Source organism: Myodes glareolus, chromosome 9, assembly GCF_982192425.1.
Source record: "Myodes glareolus chromosome 9, mMyoGla1.1, whole genome shotgun sequence".
NCBI lineage: Eukaryota > Metazoa > Chordata > Mammalia > Rodentia > Cricetidae > Myodes > Myodes glareolus.
Genome location: NC_142034.1, coordinates 27,706,156 through 27,725,585, shown reverse-complemented (window position 1 = coordinate 27,725,585; position 19,430 = coordinate 27,706,156). Strand labels below are relative to the sequence as shown.

Here is a 19,430-nt window from a genome sequence, read left to right as displayed (position 1 = left end):
CCTGGGGATCCGACAGAGGCAGGGTCTAGCCCTGACTGTTTCTCTTTTTCAGTCCCTCAGAAAGCAGCATGCTCACTGGAAGGATTTCCCAGCATGCTCTTGGGATTTTTAGCTCCTATGAGCCAGGGGTAGGTGGGGGTCCAGGGGGGTAATCAGGGTGGCCTGTGCTTTGAGGTGTAGACAAGTGAGATCCAAGCAGGCCCTAAGGCAAGAGGAGCAGACAAGACAGAATCAGAGGCCCCAGCCAGCTGGGGTTGTGGAGAGGAGGCCCATAGGCCATGTTACCCAGGTGGGCTGGGGCAAGGGGGGCGCCCCCCTCAGTAGTCGTCGGTCAGCCTTTCTGTCTCTGACGGCTGGCTCTTCATCTCAGCCTTCTGCCTCTTAGCTTCATACAGGGCACGAGTGCGGGCTCGCTTGAAGAAGCCGCACTGGAGGGAGGAGGTGGGGATGGCCATCAGGGGTGCTGGCAGACCTGGCCATCAGCACTCAAAAGGGGAGCTGGGGCTTAGAGATGGAGAACCTGGAAGGCTAAGTCCTGGGCCCAGCCTGGTGGGTGGCCAGACACCAGAGCAGCCTGCAGTTCCGGAGCAGGCGTGGGTGGCACTGGGAGCTGTGGGGAGGGGCGGGGAGGGTCTGGGAAAGGGCAGCTGAAATGGAGGTGAGGAATGGGATGCAGAGCCGTGGGATGGAGGGAGTGGGGGTGAGCCGTGCTGGCGCTGGCTGGCAGGGGGGTTGAAGTGCAAAGCTCCGGGAGGCTGGGAGTCTCTACCTTCCACAGCAGGATGATGATGAGCCCTAGAAGCAGCAGCCCGGCACCGACAGCCACAAGGACCAACCACAGCTCAATCTCAGCAGGCAGCTCCTCCACCAGCTCTGAGTCAATGTCCACTGAGAACTGCAGAGGAGAGAGATGAGACTCAATGGGGCCAGCCTGCGGAGACCCGGGTTCAAGACCCATGGCTCGGTTATTTGGTCTACAGCCAGTAGGGGGCGATCAAGGACTAGAAAAGGCCCTGGCAGGTCCTTGGGTCCAGTTTCTTTTAGGCACAAATTTAGTCAGGGAAACTACCTCAGATCTGGTAGGTAGCCTGGCATCTGAGTTTGTGACCCATACATCTGGACTTTCACATCAGCTCTGTTCCTGGTAAACTGTGTGACTCAACCTCCCAAGTGCTGTCTCCTTATACTTGATACATTTGCCCCACCTTGATGGGGTCACACTATATGCACATCTCTGCTAGTTTCATCTTCCCCATTTTTTTTTATTACAATCATTATCTCTCCCTCGCAATTGATAAAGGCCAACTTGGTCTCTTCTGAGGACCGCACAGTCATTGTAGAAATGGACCACATTTTATCAAGCCAATCTCCTACTGACAGACATTTAGATCGTTTCCAACTCCCAGCTCCTATTAACGATGCTCTAAAATACCCCCATATATTCATCTTTGTATGCTCGTCCGGTGAGCTCCTTGAAATATATGAGCATGTGTTAGATTCAAGGGAATGGGCGCTTTAAATTTTAATGAATATTGACAAATGCATCTCCACAAAGGAGCCGCCAATTTATACTCGCGTCAGTAGTGTTTCCCACCACCAACCATTGCCAGGCGACATTTCTCTTTTCAGTATTTTCCAATCAGATAGACAAACAACTCGTTTGCTATTTTTGTTTTTCTTTAAAAGGGTTTTTTGATGGCTTGTTTGCTTGTTTTCTGAGACACTTCTGTAGCCTTGGCTGCCCTGGAACTTGCCACACAGACCAGCCTGGCCTTGAACTCACAGACATCCTTCTGCCTCAGCCTCTAGAGTGCTGGGATTATTGTGTGTGGGTCTGGCGTGTGAATGCAGGCTCCCATGGAGCTCAGTGGAGTAGAGTTAAAGCTGGTGTGTGCTGGGAACTGAACTCAGGTTTCCTGCAAGCAGTGTGCACTCTTAACTGCAGAGCCATCTCTCCAGCTCCTTCTTAGTTCTCTGTGTGTAAGTTAAGTATTTGTATTTCATCTCACGTAGACTTTCGTATTGCCGTGTTAAACTAGGCCCACACTTTGTCATGTTCCTTTGGAACCTGTCCTTTCAGCTCGTCTTTCATTGTATCTAGATTTGCCATTTCATAGAGACTAATTTTTCAGATTCATCCTTTGTGACTTTTGGCTTTAATACAGTAAAAACCACGGCTGGTGGCTCACATCTTTAGTGCCGTCACTTGGAAGGCTGAGACAGGAGGACTGCTCCAAAAGTTTATGACTAACCTGGGCTACATTGTGACATTTTATGTCCCCAAAACAAATCATGGTGCCAGTGAGGTGGCTCAGCAGGTAAGGACCCTTGTTGCCAACCCTGAAAACCCGAGTCTGAGTACTCAGCCACACAAATGGAAGAAGAGAATCGACCCCTACAAGAGTCCTTTAGTTTCTGCGTGCACACATGCTCCCTCTTCAAAAAAAGTAAAAATTTTAAATAAAAAAAAATTGGAACCAGGGATCAGTGGCATACGTCTTTAACCCCAGCACTTGAGAGGCAGAGGCAGGCGAATTTCTGAGTATGAGGCCAGCCTGGTCTACAAAGTGAGTTTCAGGACTGTCAGGGCTACACAGAGAAACCCTGCCTGTCTCAGAAAAAAAATGGGGGCTGAAGAGGTGGGTCAGCAGTTAAGAACACTTACTGCTCTTACAGGGGACCTGGATTTGAATTTCAGCACCCACAGGGTGACCCACAACTGTCCACTAACTCCTGTCCCAGATATCATGCCCTCTTCCGGTCTTCGAACGCACACCTGTGATACACGTGCATACGAGCACAATACTCATACACAAGAAAATAAATTTTTAATTAAAAACCAAATACACAGCTCACTTTCCCCATGATTAAGGGTTACTATTAAATTATTCTGTCTTCTCTTCTGGAACACATTTAATTCCAAACTTTTTAAAAATTTATTTATTTATTATTTATTTATATATTATGTATATGCCTGCCTGCCAGAAGAGGGCACCAGATCTCATAGATGGTTGTGAGCCACCATGTGGTTGCTGGGGATTGAACTCAGGACCTCTGAAAGAGCAGTCAGTGCCCTTAACCTCTGAGCCATCTCTCCAGCCCCACTCTTCCAATATCTTGAACTCTTGATCCTCCTGCATCATCCTGAGTCCTGAGATTATAGACCTCTGCCACCACGACCTTTCTCCTGCACTCACTGAGAATGCAGCTCGGAGCTGTCGAGAGGGTCCAAGTGTTTTCCTTGCAGGTCAGACGGATGACCTCCACATGGTCACCATAGCATGCCTGCGTCTCTCACCCACACACTGGCATAATAAATCATTTCCCTTTTTAAAAAAGGCCAGGAATGGTGACACATGCCTTTAATCCTAGCACTCATGAGGCAGAGGCAGGGGCAGGAGGATCTCTGTGAGTTCAAGGCTGGCCTGGTCTACAAAGTGAGTTCTAGGCCAAACAGGGCTACATGGTGAGCCCCTGTCTCAGGAAGGAGGAGGCAGTCTTTAACACGGACTGCGTTTCCGTCCGTCGTTCCTTTCTCCACTCCTCTTCATTCCCTGGCGTCAGAGTGTTTCAGCAAGCTCCCCCTCACCCCGCGCTGTGCATCTCCTGTGTGTCTCCACTAACATCCTTTCCACAACAAATCCTTAGCAATCTGTCATACTTCTCCCAGCTCTCACTTAGAACATTTCCCCTCTTTGGAATTTCCTGAATCTGACATGGACTGGAATAACTTGAAAAGCTCTGACAAAGAGAGACTATTGGCTTTTTCTTCCTGTTCATAATTTACTTTTGTTGTTGTTGTATATTTACTGGGCTCTACACTTCTCTGGTCATACATATAAATGCTGTTCTTGTTCAGGATTTGTTTGATTGGTTTGGTTTTTTGTGAGACAGAGTCTTGCTTTGTAGCCCAAGCTGTTCTTGAACTCCCGAAATTGCCCAGGCCAGCCTCAAACTTGGGTCAATCCTCCGCATCAGCCTCTAGATCACTCCCCCATGACCAGCCCTTTTAAATTTATTTACCTATTTATTTTATTTATTTGTTTGTTTGTTTTTCAAAACAGGGTTTCTCTGTGTAGCTTTGGAGCCTGTCCTGGAATTTACGCTGTAGACCAGGCTGGCCTTGAACTCACAGAGATTCTCCTGCCTCTGCCTCCCGAGCGCTGGGATTAAAAGCATGTGCCACTGCCACCCAACTTGTTTTATTATTCTTAAGAGGGAGATGTTGAGACAGGGTCTCTCTGTGTAGTCCTGGCCGGCCTGGGACTCATTCTGTAGACCAGACTGGCCTTGAATTCACAGAGACCTGCCTGCCTCAACCTCCTGAGTGCTGGGATTATAGGTGTGCGTCACTATGCCCAGCCTCCTCTCTCTTTTAAAATTGTGTGTGTGTGTACACATACACGCGTGCCCTTCTGGAGGCTAGAGATCAACGTTGGATGTCTTCCTCTGCGATTCTCTACCTTTTTTCCCTTGAGGCGGGGTCTCTCCCTGAACTAGTGGCTGTTCCGTCTACACTGGCTGGCACCAAGCCCCCAGCATTGCTCTGCCTTCCCTGGCCTACAGCCTGAAGTTTCAGGCATGTGTCAGCATTCCCAGCTTTTAACTAGGTGCTTGGGGGCTGAGGATCCAAATTCAGATTTTCACACTTATAGAGCAAGGCCTCAGCCCACTGAGCCACCTCCCCAGCCCCTCACTTTTAGTCTTGAGACAGAATAATAGTAAGCTGAAATCGCTCTATAGCCTGGGCAGACCTGGGACTTCATGACCCTTCTGTTTTGTCTCCCAGAAACCAGGATGGCAGGCTCATACCATCAGTCCCAGCATCAGCATCCTCTTAGAGATACCCTGTGCTGTGTGGCCTTGCCTGAGACTGCTGCCCCTGTTAACACACCCACTCACCCATGTGGTCTTGTTTTCCATGTTGATGGTAGGGATGCTGGTTCGCAGGAACAAAGTGGCCCAGCCATCTACCCTGACTCTGTCAAAGTCTCTGTAGTCCTAAAGGAAAATAGAGGGGTCAGAGCTAGCAGCTGAAGCCTCTCAGCCTCCCTCCTGACGCTATACACCACCTGCTTCAATACCCTGCAAGGCCCTGTCATCCAGCCGCTCCACACACACACATGCATGCCATTCACTCCTCTGTGCACTGGATCCTGATGCTGGGACAGCAGAGACAGGGGAAGGTCACAGTCTAGGTCAGGCTCAGGGACTAAATCTGCCCCAGCACCTGTTTCTGGCACATAGCCACACCCTGTCATTTGCCTAGGTAACTTTGTGATCCCATGTTGGAAACTGAGTAGTTATCACAGAAACCAATCACACAGACCAGAACAATTGAGTCTAGTCCTAAAAAAAGGTGACACTAGGTAGCAAGAGAAGGCCAACATGAGAGTCACCATAACCTATCCAAGCAGGACAGATGACCCTTGCGACTTCTGAGGAAGTTCTGTGCAGTTTGGAAGGAGAGTGGACTCCAGCTGCTGAAGCTACACAGGACCTCAGGATGAGAAGTGAAGGCTGAACAGGGAATTCACACACAGAGACAGAAAAAAAGCCAGCATTCCAGCAGGGGGGCCCAGAGGCAAAGGCACTGGGGTAGAATGTAATAGACACATGAGAGATCATTTTGGAAGCATTGTACACGCACATACAGACACGCAACCATCACATGGATGTGGCCTACACTGATAGACACAGAACTGTCCAGAACATGATACACATGATACATCATGACATATGATGCACAGACACATGCAGACAAAACACTCATACACATAAGATAAAGTTTTACACCACACACATGTACACCACACACACACACACACCACACACACCACACACACACACCACACAACACACATACACACACCATACAACACACATACACACAACACACACACATAGACACACCACACACACAGCATCACACAGCACACACACACACCACACAGCACACACATAGCACATACACCACACACACACCACACACATACACACACCACACACACAGCATACACACACCACACACACACACACACCACACACATCACACACACCACACACATACCACACACATAGACACACCACATCACACACCACACACACAGCACATACACAGCACACACACACACACCACACAGCACACACACCACACACACAGTACACACACACACACATACTCATACCACACATACCACGCACACACACCACACATACCACGCACACACCACACACAGCACACACACACACACCACACACATAGACACACCACATCACACACCACACACACAGCACATACACAGCACACACACACACACACCACACAGCACACACACCACACACACAGTACACACACACACACATACACACACCACACATACCACGCACACACATCACACCACACACTTGCTGTCACCAACCCTCCCTGTCACTCTCGTCACCCAGGAGGATGACAGTGGAACACTAACCTCAATGAAGGTGCTGTTCCACACCCGTGCCTTCACAGTCACATTGGTGATGTTGGAGGCATCAGGAAGGGGGCACTCCAGCCACACACAGTGGGCACGGCCATTGGCACAGGTCTGACGTAGACAGGAGATAGACAGACGTAAGACTGCCTGCCTCTCCAGACTTGATGCTGCCTCTCTAACCTCTACCCTTCTAGACTTCATCCCACCCCGAGTGACAAAGGGCTTTGTACATTGTTTTGCTCATGCGCATTCCTCTATTTCTCAAACATATGTTCAAGGTGCATCCTTGGGCTAAACTCATCTGGTTGAGGGAACGCGAACAGGAAGCCTAGTCCCTGTTCAGGCTGCCAAGGCCCAGCCTCAGAAATCTCTCCCAAGCCAGGTACTTAGGGTGTTGTCTATTGGTTTGGGATACTCCTTCAACTTCTCTAGCCAGTTATGCCTCCCGTGGGTCCCATGTTGGCTTCTCAACCTCTTCCTGTATAGGACAGTCTGCTCTATACGTCTTCCTGCCCCAAATGCCCAAGCAGAACAGCCCCCAACAGGGTGTGAGGCCTTGGACTCCAGGCCACAGCTCCTCTTTGAGTCCACTGTGACGGATCCTCCCTGAGGGCAGGAGGTAAATCTGTTTTCCTGTCAGGAGACTCCTGAGGCCCAGGTCCACAGCACCCCTTCAGACCAGTGTCTCTGTGTGAGTGGTCTCTGGCTGCCTTGCTTCATGGGCCCCTGATGCCCATGTGCCTTGTGACAGGCTGTGCCGTCCTGCCCACCTCTGCCCTGGTCACTCACCAACAGAGTCTCAGATTTGGCTTTTTTGGCAGCAGCCAGTGTGACAGGTGGGGAGTCCTGGTCTCCCCCAGGATCCAGCTGTCTCCGCCTGCGCTGTGGAGAATGTGGCTTGTCTCCCGGGTCCTGAAGAGGGCAGAGATTTGTTGGGGAGGCAGAGAGAGAGAGAACAGCTGATGGGAGACAGGGAAGGGACAGAGGGGACTCAGGCTCCCAAAGAGGACTGAGGAGGCCGGGAAAGACACTGGCTTTACTGCCCTCTGGTATGCAGATAAGGTGTACATGGAACATCCCCACCGATGAACTCACGGAGAGAGTAAGGTTGAGAGGGTTGACGAGGCTTCCAGGTGGCTGGCAGGGCCAGGACCCATTGCTATGGATGGTGATCTCCGTGGGATACAGCAGCCACTTGCCGTTGGCGACTTCATAGGGCCATTCCAGACCTAGGACCAGTGTGCCCAAAGCTGCCAGCCCATCTCCCACTGGGCTCACCTGTGGGCACACATGACCTGTGTGTCATGGTTACCAACTTTTGGAAAACTCTCTACGACCCAACAGCCCTCAACCCTCCCAGTTTTGAACCCTGGACCCAGAACTACCTTCCCATCGCCTTTCACAAGCATCTCCAGTCAGGACCCCAGAGGTGCCCTTACCTGGAATTCATATTTCAGGGGACTGCCCACATCCTCCACAGTTTTCATGCCAGCCTCACCCATCACTGTGCCACCGAAAAAGCTCTGTAGCCGATGTGTCATCCTAGAGTAAGAAAAACACCTGCGTCAGGGGCTGGAGAGATGGCTCAGTGGTTAAAAGCACTGACTGCTCTTCCAGAGGTCCTGAGTTCAATTCTCAGCAACCACATGGTGGCTCACATCCATCTGTAATGAGACCTGGTGCCCCCTTCTGGCATGGAAGGAATGCTGTACAAGAAAGGAAGAAAAGAAGAAAGGAAGAAAGGAAGAAAGACACCTGCATCAAAGCATACAGGAGGTCACAGCCCTGCCAGAGGGGACTGCAGTGCCGAGGCTGGTTGACTACAGGTCCCCTTAGGTATAAGCCCCAGTTCTACCACCCATCAGTTGTGTGGCCTTACACAAACTGCTGATCCTCTCTGAGCCTCAGTTTCCTCGCCTGTGCAGAGCTAGCAATAGCTGGCACAAGGCAAGGCAAAGATGCAGTCAATGCTCTCAGAAAGGTGGGGGAAGGGTTGAAGAGATGGCTCAGGGGTTATGAGCACTTATTGCTCTTCCAAAGAACTGGGGTTCAGTTCTCAGCACCCACAGGATGGCTAGCAACCATCTGTAAAGCCATCCAGTGTTAGGAGCTCTGACACCCTTTCCTGCCCTTCAAGGGCACCAGACACACACATGATGCACACAGACATGCAGACAAAACACTCATATACATAAGAATCGAAGACAAAAAAAGAGCTGGCTGAGGGGGTGGCACAGTGGGTAAAGCACTTGCTATGTTAGTGTGAGGTCCTGAGTTCAAATCCCCCTAGAGCCCACTTAAAAGCTGGTTGCAGACATCTGTAGTTCAAGTGCTCTTAACGTGTGGTGGGTAATGGAGGCCAGAGGGTCCCTGAGGAAACGCACAGGTCTGCTAGCCTGGCACATGATTTCCAGTGTATGCAATGGTCAACAGCAAAGAGACCCCCTGTGTCAAAGAAGGCATAGGGGAGACCCCATGTCTCATAGGGTCCTCTGACTTCTACATGTGTTCCACAGCATGCATATATCTGCATTCTCACACGTGTACATGCAAACACTCATCATACATATATGCACATACACACAGATAAATATCCAGAAAATAAAGCAGAAACATTCAAATGAAGGGTAAAGACCCACCACCTTAGCCCCAGGTGTTAGTTCTGCTCCTCCTACCTGCCTTGCAGGAAAAAAAAATAATACAACTCTCAGAGTGGCCATGGTTATTAGGAAAAGATGACCCAGGAGGACACCAGACCAAGAGAAATGTCAGAGGAGCTTAGGAGACACCTTGAGGGTAGGGAGGCCCTGGCTCAGTCACAGATGACTAGGGGACAGCGCGGTACTCACAAGTTGAGTGAGGCCTGGAGCGTGTAGTCCACCTGCAAAGTCAGGGTCATGGGCTTCAAGTTGTCCTGGTGACTTGACCTGAGGAGAGAATGCAGGCGGTAAGGAGACCCGGACATGAGCTCAGCCCTGACCAGACTAGCTCTGCAGGGTCACTCACGTGGAAAGCTGCAGCTGCGCCTGAAGATCCCTTGTGTGCAGCGTCACCCCAATGACCTCAAAGGCAATGAGCAGCTCCATCTAGCACAAGGGTCAGGGTAACAGAAAGGAGCATTGAAACGCAGCAGGGGCTATGGCATGGCGGAGATCTAGACAAGGGACCTCCATCCCTCCTCCTTATCCATCCCTGGTTCCATGTCTCTTTGGGTGACATCATTGCTACTGGGTGGGGGTGGGGCTCTCGGCTACTTTTGTATAACCTTAAGCGGGTTACTGAAACTTTCTAAGCCTGTGCTTCCCACTCTGTAAAATAGCTTTTATATCAGGGAAATATGAGATGTGGCATCAGATAAGAGGCGGCATTAGGTGTAGCAGCGAGCACAGCATCAGGGCTCAGCCAAAGAGGTCTCCTCGCTTGCACCTACCCTAGAATCATGCATAGTTCCCTAGTGGCTCCATTTCTTAGTCCCTTGGCCTCTTCTCACCCCCTTCTGGGCCTTCCCCTCCTCCACTTTGGTTCTTTGCTTCAAGAAATCCCATGAATCGGGCAGGTAAGACGGCTAGGAGCTCGCCCGAGGACCCTCCAGGAGCGGAGGATGTGGTCGGGTCTCACCCTCTGGTTCCGTTTGAAGGGGTTTCCTAGCTCACACAGGATGGTCTCGTTAGCTTGGCAGGTCCCGGACTGAGGAAAGAAAGTAAATAAAGTCAGGATTTTGCTAGTCTACCGTCTACTACGGAGTACGGTTTGAACTCCTAGAGGTTGTGTAGAAGTAGTCCAGTGCCAGAGGAGGTCACCACAACAAAGGATAATTCATATTATACCGTATGCCACACGCATTGGGGGTGCAAATAGGAAGCCAGGTTTGGGCTGAGCCTGGGAGGCGGGTACTCACTGGGCGCACTGAGGACAGTAGCAGGGCGGGTGGCACCTCCAAGGTGAGCAGTGCCTCATGGGCATCTTCCCCAGCGCGCTCGTGGCTCGGCATATTGGTCACATTGATACTCAAAAACAGTTTCTTAGTGTCTCTGCTGTACTGGAGCCTGAAGAGAGTAGACCAGAGCTAAGCCAAAAGCCCCACCTCCATTAGGCTCCGCCCCTCGTCCGGGGCTGGGAAAGCCACTGCAGGGCCAACCAGGTCTTATCATTCAGTCTTAGCAGGGCATATTAAAGCCCCTCTCCCCACATCCACCCTATCTCTGGCCAGTGAGGCCTCGCCCTAATTCTGCCAGCCAGTGAGGCCCCGCCTAGCCTTTGGTCAATCAGCACCCCCCAGATACCACCTGCTTAGAGGCTGCAGCTGCTCAGACACAAAGGCCGCTCGCATCTGCAGGTTGCTGTCACACTTGTTGTCTGGCCCGCACTCCTTCTGGAAGTGGACCTGGGGACAGTGGCAGCTTTGAGGGGACTGCACCCCCTATTATCCTCTGACCTCACAGCCCTCCTGGCCCGGGGTAGGCTCTGCTCACCTCAGTGTGGTTCTCCAGAGCCTGTGCCTGGTTAAGAACTGGGTAGGCATCCAGAGACCGCATTCCCAGCTTCAGGCGATCGGGCATGCGCAAAGGTAAGGAGTAGTTCATGGCAATAACGATGGGACGGAGTTTATCACGGACATTGTCCTGGGAAAGAGGGTGAGGTGAACCCAGCCCCCAAGTTGGATCCTTTTAGCTTGCTAAACCTTAGCCAGTCTAAGCCCCAGGGGAAAGCTAGGGTTCTCTCTGCCCTGAACCCCCAAGTTAAGCTGAATCCGCACTAATCCAATCACCAAATTGAGTCCTACGATCTTGTACTGTCCCAACTCCCCCAAAATAGCACTTTTTCTTCACATAGATGAGTTGGGTGCTCCCCTTTACTTCACGCATCTCCAGGTTCACTTCCCCTGGCACCATGATGTCTCAGAGAGGAACTGAGCTTGTTCTGAGTCAGGGACACATTCTTCAAGACTGGACCAGAGCCAAGACCTCTTTTCTAAGGTAATAAGCCCTGACTCCATCTCCCCCTGGGGCTGATCCCTCTCCTACATGTGTGCAGCCACCATCCCACCAATCCCCATCCCCAAGACTTTCCCAGCCTCTGTCTTTGGGGATACCCCTGTCCCTTAGCTTTGAACTTATTGGGACACGGGCCACCTCTTCCAGAGATCTCAGAGGCCCCATCCTGCCTACAGTTCCTCACCATCAGCAGTAATTCCAGTGTCTGGCAATGCATCTCTGGCATGGAGAAGAAACCATGAAAGACAGCCGACTGACTGCTGGCAAATCGGAGCCTGGGGGGCCTGCGGTCCCGGTCAGCCTCCAGTGTGTACGCCAGGGCTGCAGACAGACCCGGCAGTCAGCAGGTGGCCAGGTGAGCATCCCACACCCCCATCCCTCCCAGCTGAGCACCCTGTGCCCAGAACTCACTAATGTTCCGCCTGTAGTTGGGGTTCCCAGCACTCTGGTTGTAGGCAAAGCACAGCTCCACCTGAACACTGTTGGGAGGACGCAGAGCAGGGCCTGGTCACAGTGGGAGGGACAGCCATGTCCTATTTCTCACTCTCGTGCTAGGCAAAGGGAACTCAGGACCCTTTGGGGGGAAAGTCAGGAGCAAAACTGGGGAGTCTATAAAGCTGTGGTGACTTCACTGTTTCTAGAGGTCACCAGTGGGGAAACTGAGGCCCAGGGAACAGGATTTGTCTGATGTTATTAGGCAACTGGTGGCCCAGCCCAGGTCTCGGGACCTCCGGATCTTACTTTTGTCCCCCACCCCCTGCTGTTCAGCTCGCTATCCCCCTTTGCTATCAGGCTGATAGCTACAGAAAGCTCTCAGGTCACTACAGTCTTTACCACTATTTTCGCAACTGTTTTGTTTTGTTTTATTGTTTTTTTTTTTTTACACTTGAGGTACAGCGTCCTGTGCTTAGAGCTTTTTTTTTTTTTGTATATTATTTCATTTAATTATCTCAAGAACTCTGTGAATTGGTTATTACCATTTATACGTTATCTGAGACTCAGACTAATTATTTGCCCAGGGTGAGTCTCATTCCCCACACCCATGCACCTAAGAGCATTCCTTTCTCCTTCCTCCCAGCCCTCCCCCAGCAATGAGTGGCTGGGCTTTAAGCCAGATGGTCTGGAGCTCCTGTTCCTAACCCTGTGCTCACACATTAGCCCCTGCAAGGAACTCTGACTTGAAATGACATCGGAGAGGGAAGGTATTGCTGGCCCTAGACTCCAGCTGCTGATGCTGGGGTGTCAGGAGTGTCCAGGGGGAAGGCCTGAGTCCCTGATGGCCTGCCTAGACATAGAAGTGGGGAGGAAGAACTGGGGTGACAGTCTCACCAGGAGGTCGGTGTACAAAGCGAGGGGTCCAATATAGCTGGCCTGGCCACCAAGGTCCTTTGGAGAATATTGATGACAGGTCGGGCCCTATAGTAACAAGAAAGCGGGTCGATATTAGTATTTCCTGCCTACCCCAGGCCAGGGCAGGGGTTCAGTTTTCTGTGGATCACTGCAGAAACTGGGCAGGGCTGAGGCGCCATACAAATGAGGATGGAGGAGGGACATGCCCTACCCACAGACTCCTAGCTCACCGCAGCAGCACAATGTGGTCTGACAGGCTCCCCACTAGCAGGTCTGGATAGAAGTTCTCATCCACATCCATCTTTCCACTCAGAGAGTAGCCGAAGGTGGACAAGCCAGGCAGTCCGAGTTTCTCTCCGTGGATTATCTGAAGCCAGGAAGAAGTGGAAGGGACAGGCTCTGAGCCATGCTTGGAGAAGGAGGAGGCCCTGGGCGATAGGGGTATCTGACTTGGCACTGTGCCTTCCTACCTGCTGGGGCTGTCTGAGGAGTCCCCCGGAGCTGCTGTGGTAGATGTACACCTTGCCCAAGCCCTCAAATGGGGCTCCCACAGCAATGTCTGGGGAGGAAAGACAGGGCAGAGTCACCGGGCATTCCAGGCTCCATAGCCCCTTCACTCTCTGCTGTAGACCACTGAGCCCAGCGTGGCAGTGACCTCACCCTGGCAAAAGTATTCAGAGCAACAGGGAACTTCATAGCTTCAGAGCTCTGGTGGGAATGGAGGTTCGGAAAAGGGGAAAAAATCTTCCTCAAAGTCAGACAACAGATCAGTGCTTCAGACAGAGCTGTGCCCCACGTTCCCCAGTATAATCCAGTTTCCCACTTCCCCTATCCCCCACCAACCACTTCTCCAGACACCCTGGTTCTCTAATGACATTTACTCTCAAGACCAGAAAAGAAGCCACTCCTCACTGATAACTGCCAACGCTCACAGCAACCATTCCACTTGAGCCTTACAAGAATGCTGAGGGAGCATCTACTATTATTTATCCCTTTATAGATGAGCAGACTGAAATCCCGAGGCCACACCGTCAGGAACCTGGATTATGACTACAATACTACAATGCGCTTTGCCCAGTACAGCGACCTTCCAGTGTCAAGACTGTTAAAAAGTTAAGCAGTGTTTCCTCAAACTCAACACGTTTTATGATCCTAATCTTTGCCGGACTTATCTGCTACATTTGATCTGAGAAGGCCTAGGTAACTGTAAAGGAAGTCAGGGAGCATAAGTGGACCCTAAGCTGAAAACACAGATCCTTCGGTGGGAAGTGCTTGGGCCTGTTGGCTGACCTTTCTGGCATCCGTTTCTGCCTCTTAAGAAGCCTTGCCTTCCCTTTAGTTCTCAGCTGTGTTCTGGGAAACTGAAGTTGTCAGAAAACTGATGTTTGGCAAGCTAAGTGCTCCCTCAGTAAACCGGCTCACTAAAGTGTCCTTCCTCCCTTCTCCCCGGGTCTGATTGTATTGTTCTCCGGGTCCCACAGAGCGCCTGCAAGGCAGTGCCACTAAGGTGCCCTCCTTGTCCCAGCCCTTTCTCATCACTTGATATGGCACTTCTCGGATCCGACCTCCGCAGCCAGGTTTCCTATCTGCTTCCATCCACACCCCTCCCTCCAGAATCACCCTCCAAAGTACCAAGCCTTCATATAGTATCCTTGTTCCAACCATTTCTCCGGATACCTCCCCACCCTCCTCTTGCTATGACCCAGATAGAAAAGCCCCATTTACTCTGCCTGGCTTTCAGAGCACCCGCCGGCCTGTCCCCAGTGTACACTTCAGTAGTGTATATTACATCGCAAGTTCCTATGCTCAGGCTGATGCTATTTGTTCCTCTCTTCTGTGCACTCTCAGCCCAACCACTTATGGCCCGCTCCAGGCGAGCCTCGGCAGCATCATCTGCACATCCTCTCCCCTTTGAGCTGTGAGTCCTGTCAAGACTGGGATGCAATTGGTGCTCAGTCAGTGGGGGTGCTGAAGGAGGGGCACAGGCTCATACCCTGGAATCCATCCTGGTTGATATCACCAATGCTGGCTATCGAGATGCCAAAGCCAGAGCGACTGGGACCGTGGAGCAGGAGGGAAGGTTGATCCGGGAAGGACGTGCCCGCCTGGTTCATGAAGACATAGACAGCACCCCCTACCTCCTCTTTCCGTTCGAAGTAGTAGGGAGCACCCACCAGGAGGTCCTGCCACCTGTGCAGGAGAAGAGTGGGAATGGGAGCGTGAGGTTGGCCCCTGCTGCCATTTAATGAGCATGATTTTGCTGGGGCCATGCAGCTGAGCCAATGACACACTTGACTACAGGCCACGAAGGAAGCCAACAAGACCCATCAAAGAGAAAACTCATGTTATGGAGAAATCATGCAGGCAGAGAGCGCAGCCGAAGAAGCTGCTACCCCATTGGCACCTTTCGGATGACAGACATGGATGACAGGCACAGACAAGCAAGCATGGGTGTCATGCAAATGACATGCAAATGTCCAGACTCCCACAAAGTGTGATTGCAAGACCCTGCACATAGGGAATGTGTGAGGCAAAGCTTCTACTTCTGGGACCTAGCCTGCCAACCCCCACCTTTCTCCCTGGTCCCAGAGGATGTCCCACGTCCCTAGATTCTCACCCATCATTGTTCAGGTCTGCCAGAGCAATGGCGCTGCCAAAATAAGCGCCCACCTGCGTGCCCTCCAGCACCTGCCTCCTCCGCAGGTCTCCACCTGACTCTTGGCTCAGCAAGAAGACAGCGCCCATATGTTGGTGCCGTGGGGCACCTGTCACAACAGTGATGTCCGTGGGGTGGAGGATGGCGCTGCCTACCTGCACCGTGTACCCTGAGATGAGGAGGAGGTGTTCAATCAAGGACCCAGCAAATGTGTCCCCTTCTATGCTGGACCTATTCCCCCCCATAGTTGCCCACCCTCTATTAGCTCCTATTCCTCTGTGCCAGGTGAGCAAAAAAGTGAGTCACGGGGGCAGGGGTGGCCTCCCTTGCATACTGGACTTTGAGCTTCACGACAGAACCAACTTTGCACCTGGAAGCCTTGGACCAGAGCCTCCCATGCAGGTGGTGCTCGGTAAGTGTGTGCTAATTGAGCTAAATGCCACATCTGCACTGCAGTCTCACCCCACAGCACACCAGAAGTAAAAGGGCTAGTATGTTAGGGATCAAGTTGGCTTCTCCCACCCTCCCAGTGGGCCACCAGCACTGGGCTTACCAATGTAGAGGTTTCCTTGGTCCTCTAAGCCCTTGTAGCTGTATTCAGATAAATCCCAGTCCTTCCGCTGAATCATGTAGCTATTTCCTGCGGAAAGATCGGGGAAGAGGAGCAAACAGTATGGGTCACTACCTTTCCCCTCTACCGTGCCCACCTCCATGAACAACACAATGATCCCTTTCACGAGTGAACGCCACCACCTCTAAGTCACTGCCTTTTGTTTGCTTGTTTGTTTCTTGAGACAAGGTTCTTCTGTGTAGCCCTGGCTGTCCTGGAATTCACTCTGTAGACCAGGCTGACCTCAAATTCCGAGTGCTGGGATTAAATTATGCACCACCACCACCTGGCCAACAGATCACTTCCTCTTTAAGAATTTTGTGATGAGGGAGAGGGCATGGTTGGAAAGATGGCACAGTGGACGAGAACACTAGCTCTTGCTCTTCTAGGAGACCCAGGTTCGATTCCCAGGACCCACGTGGTGGCACACAATGGCCTGGAACTCCAGTTCCAGGGGATCAGACAAGTCTTGAGCTCATGATCCTCAGGCCTCAGCCTCCCAAGTGTGGGCATGTATGTACGTTACACCTTACGAGATCGTAGATATGGGTGTTTTGCCTGCACGTATGTATGTCTGTACACCATCTGCATGTAATGACTGCAGAGGCCAGAAGGGGGCATCGGGTCTCCTGGAACTAGAATCACAGACAGTTTTTAGCCACCCAGTGGGTGCTGAGCCGTCTCTCCAGCCTTTTAAGCAAGAATCTTGGGACAGTGAAAGCTTCTATGACCTCAGAAGGGCAGTCCTGTGTGTATTGACCTGAAGCTCGGCTTTTCGCTTATGGTGAATGAAAAGTGGAAGAGCAGAACCTTTCATTCCACCCTGTTTGATACCTATAAATAGTCAAATAAGGGGCCGGAGAGACGGCTCAGAGGTTAAGAGCCCTGGCTGCTCTTCTGGAGGGCCTGGGTTCAATTCCCAGCACCCACATGGTGACTCACAACTGTTTGTAATGAGATCAGATTCCTGCTTCTGCTGCTCATGAAGATTGAGCACTCATTACATAAAATACGTGAATAAATAAATCTCTTTAAAAATCATTAAAAATACTAAAGTAAGTGTGAAGGAGTCCTAAGACACTGTGGACGTTGGGAAATGGGGTGAGGAGGGTGGGGGAGAGGAGGGGCATTTTTTAACTTTTTCCCTTCTCAGTTTGTGGTACTGAAGACTGAACTTAGGCCCTCACACAAGTCAAGATAAGTGCTCTGCCACTGAACTCCCTTTTTGTATTGAAACAGGGTCTTGCTAAGCTACCCATGCTGGGTCTGAACTCATTCTACATCCCAGGCAGGATTATGGCATCCTCCTGTCTCAGTCTCCAGTAGCCGGGATCACGGGGTAGTTTTACTTTTTTGCTGGCCATTTTTGCTTTTAATTCTAACAAGTCCTAAGCTGAGATTTTAGAGTTTGCACCAGAAGCGTGTTTGTAGAAGTTTCCCAGAGTTCAAGCTGATGTTAGACAGGCCGCAATCCAATCTAGGTTTCTTTCTTTCTTTCTTTCTTTCTTTCTTTCTTTCTTTCTTTCTTTCTTTCTTTCTGTCTCTGTCTCTGTCTCTGTCTCTGTCTCTGTCTCTGTCTCTCTCTCTCTCTCTCTCTCTCTCTCTCTTTATACTTTGTTTTTATTTGTTTGTTTCTAAGACAGGGTCTCACTATGTAGCTCTGGCTGTCTTGGAACTCTCTGTAGACCAGGCCAGTCTCAAACTCAGGGTTTTCACCCTGGAAGTGTAACCTCCGCCTCCCGAGATTAAAGACTTGTCCCAGTGGCTCAGTGGGGCTAGGTGTTTTCTGTTGCCCCTCCTTCTCCAAGCTCCCACCTTTCCAGTTGTAGGCACCAGGGGCACCGAAATACACGGTGTTCTGGGTGAAGCCACCGCTGGTGCCCAGCTGGCACATGCCAGTCTGCAAGTAGTCGGTGTTGCTGTTACACATCTCATTGTGGTAGGTCTGCCAGTCATCACCGGGGTCCAGCTGTAAGTCATTGCCACGCACATAGCACTTGCCCACCATACGCCGCTGGTCTTCTATGCCAGACCATAGCACCTGGGTGTAGCGATGGGCACAGACCTAGGGACCCACAAACACACACACAGCTTTAGCCAGGATCAGGGAACCCATGGCAAGCTACGTCTCTCACCCGGGGCACTGCTGGCTTGGTGAGTCGAGGGCCGAACAGGAACTCTGGCTTCTTTTTCTTCCTGTGGGGCTACCAAAACTTGTACCCCCTTTCCATTATTGAGAAATCAAGGGTCAGGAGCAGATCTGGAGAAGCTAGGAGCCACAAATATGGGAGTAGCTTAGAGATCTTAGTGAAAGGAATTGGAGAAGGGTGAGAGAGTGTGGGGCTTAGGCTCCTGGGTCTAAAAGGAGCTATTTCCAGAGAGATTAGGGGAGTCGCTGCTCTTGTCCCCAGATGACCCTGTGGTTTAGTGAGAGGATCATTTAAAATAATAATAATAGCATTAGTAATAGCAGTGAACAGTTATTGAGTACTTACTATATGCCAAGCACGAGTGCAAGCCCTTCTCATATAGTAACTTTTAAATTTATTTTTATTTGATTTTTTTGTGTATAGGTATTTTGTCTGCATGTATATCTGCACCATGTGCACGTTTGGTGCCTGCAGAAGCCTGAAGAGTTCTCCTGGAACTGGAGTTAAACACTGTAGTGAGCTGCCATGTGGGTGCTGGGAATTGAACCCCACTCCTCTGGAAGAGCAGCCAACACTCATAACTGCCAAGCCATCTCTCCAGCTCTATATTATATACAGTTACTGGGAAAATCAGTGGAACAGTACAGTTACTTTAGGGCTGATCACAGCTTAGCGTTTTCAAGGTCCTGGGTTTGATCCCTAACAAGGTCAAAAAAAAAAAATCCAAACTTAAAAAAGGACTCTGAGCTCTGAGCCAGTCATGGTGGCATCCATCTTGAATCCCAGCACCAGACAGACAGAGACAGAGGCAGGTGATCTCTGAGTTTGAAACCAACCTGGTCCTCAGAGTGAATTCCAGGCAGCCAGGGCTAATAGTGAAAGTCAGCTTCCAGGGAGTAAAAAGTGTTCTGAATTAGCCTTTGGGCTACACAGTATCTAGGAAGAGGTGGCATCTTGTTTATTTGCTTTTTCTGTCCCGTCACAGCCGCTAGCAGGTCACAGGAACTTATCCTTAGGCACTGCTAAATTGCTGGTGCTCGGAACACAGTAGGTGCTAACTAAATATTTGCTGACTGAGTGAAGGTGGGTAAGGAGCTAATCCTAGAATCTACAATCGCTTAAACAAACTTCTAGACTCACACCCTACAAACAACAGGGGGTACAGAGGGGTGGTCTGGGGAACTGAACTGCCAGCCT

General features: G+C 50.9%; 1 protein-coding gene across 2 annotated transcripts in view; it reads right to left on the bottom strand.

Moving 5' to 3' along the window:
• The window catches only part of Itga3 (integrin subunit alpha 3), a 30,418-nt gene that overhangs the window by 1,690 nt on the left and 9,298 nt on the right, over positions 1–19,430 (bottom strand). Inside the window, exons 4-25 of one of the 2 annotated variants that reach the window (XM_048446962.3) lie at positions 17,899–18,148; positions 16,027–16,113; positions 15,435–15,642; positions 14,811–15,007; positions 13,288–13,376; positions 13,048–13,184; positions 12,797–12,883; positions 11,879–11,946; positions 11,652–11,788; positions 10,946–11,095; positions 10,760–10,857; positions 10,372–10,519; positions 10,092–10,160; positions 9,480–9,559; positions 9,323–9,400; positions 7,913–8,015; positions 7,569–7,751; positions 7,263–7,385; positions 6,471–6,584; positions 4,903–5,001; positions 770–895; positions 286–428 (exon numbers count right to left, since the gene is read on the bottom strand). In XM_048446962.3, the coding sequence (XP_048302919.2) occupies positions 318–428; positions 770–895; positions 4,903–5,001; positions 6,471–6,584; positions 7,263–7,385; positions 7,569–7,751; positions 7,913–8,015; positions 9,323–9,400; positions 9,480–9,559; positions 10,092–10,160; positions 10,372–10,519; positions 10,760–10,857; positions 10,946–11,095; positions 11,652–11,788; positions 11,879–11,946; positions 12,797–12,883; positions 13,048–13,184; positions 13,288–13,376; positions 14,811–15,007; positions 15,435–15,642; positions 16,027–16,113; positions 17,899–18,148 (2,742 nt within the window). In that variant the 3' untranslated portion in view covers positions 286–317. The remainder of the gene's footprint in view (positions 1–285; positions 429–769; positions 896–4,902; positions 5,002–6,470; positions 6,585–7,262; positions 7,386–7,568; positions 7,752–7,912; positions 8,016–9,322; positions 9,401–9,479; positions 9,560–10,091; positions 10,161–10,371; positions 10,520–10,759; positions 10,858–10,945; positions 11,096–11,651; positions 11,789–11,878; positions 11,947–12,796; positions 12,884–13,047; positions 13,185–13,287; positions 13,377–14,810; positions 15,008–15,434; positions 15,643–16,026; positions 16,114–17,898; positions 18,149–19,430) is intronic. The other variant, XM_048446963.3, reaches the window with a different exon arrangement.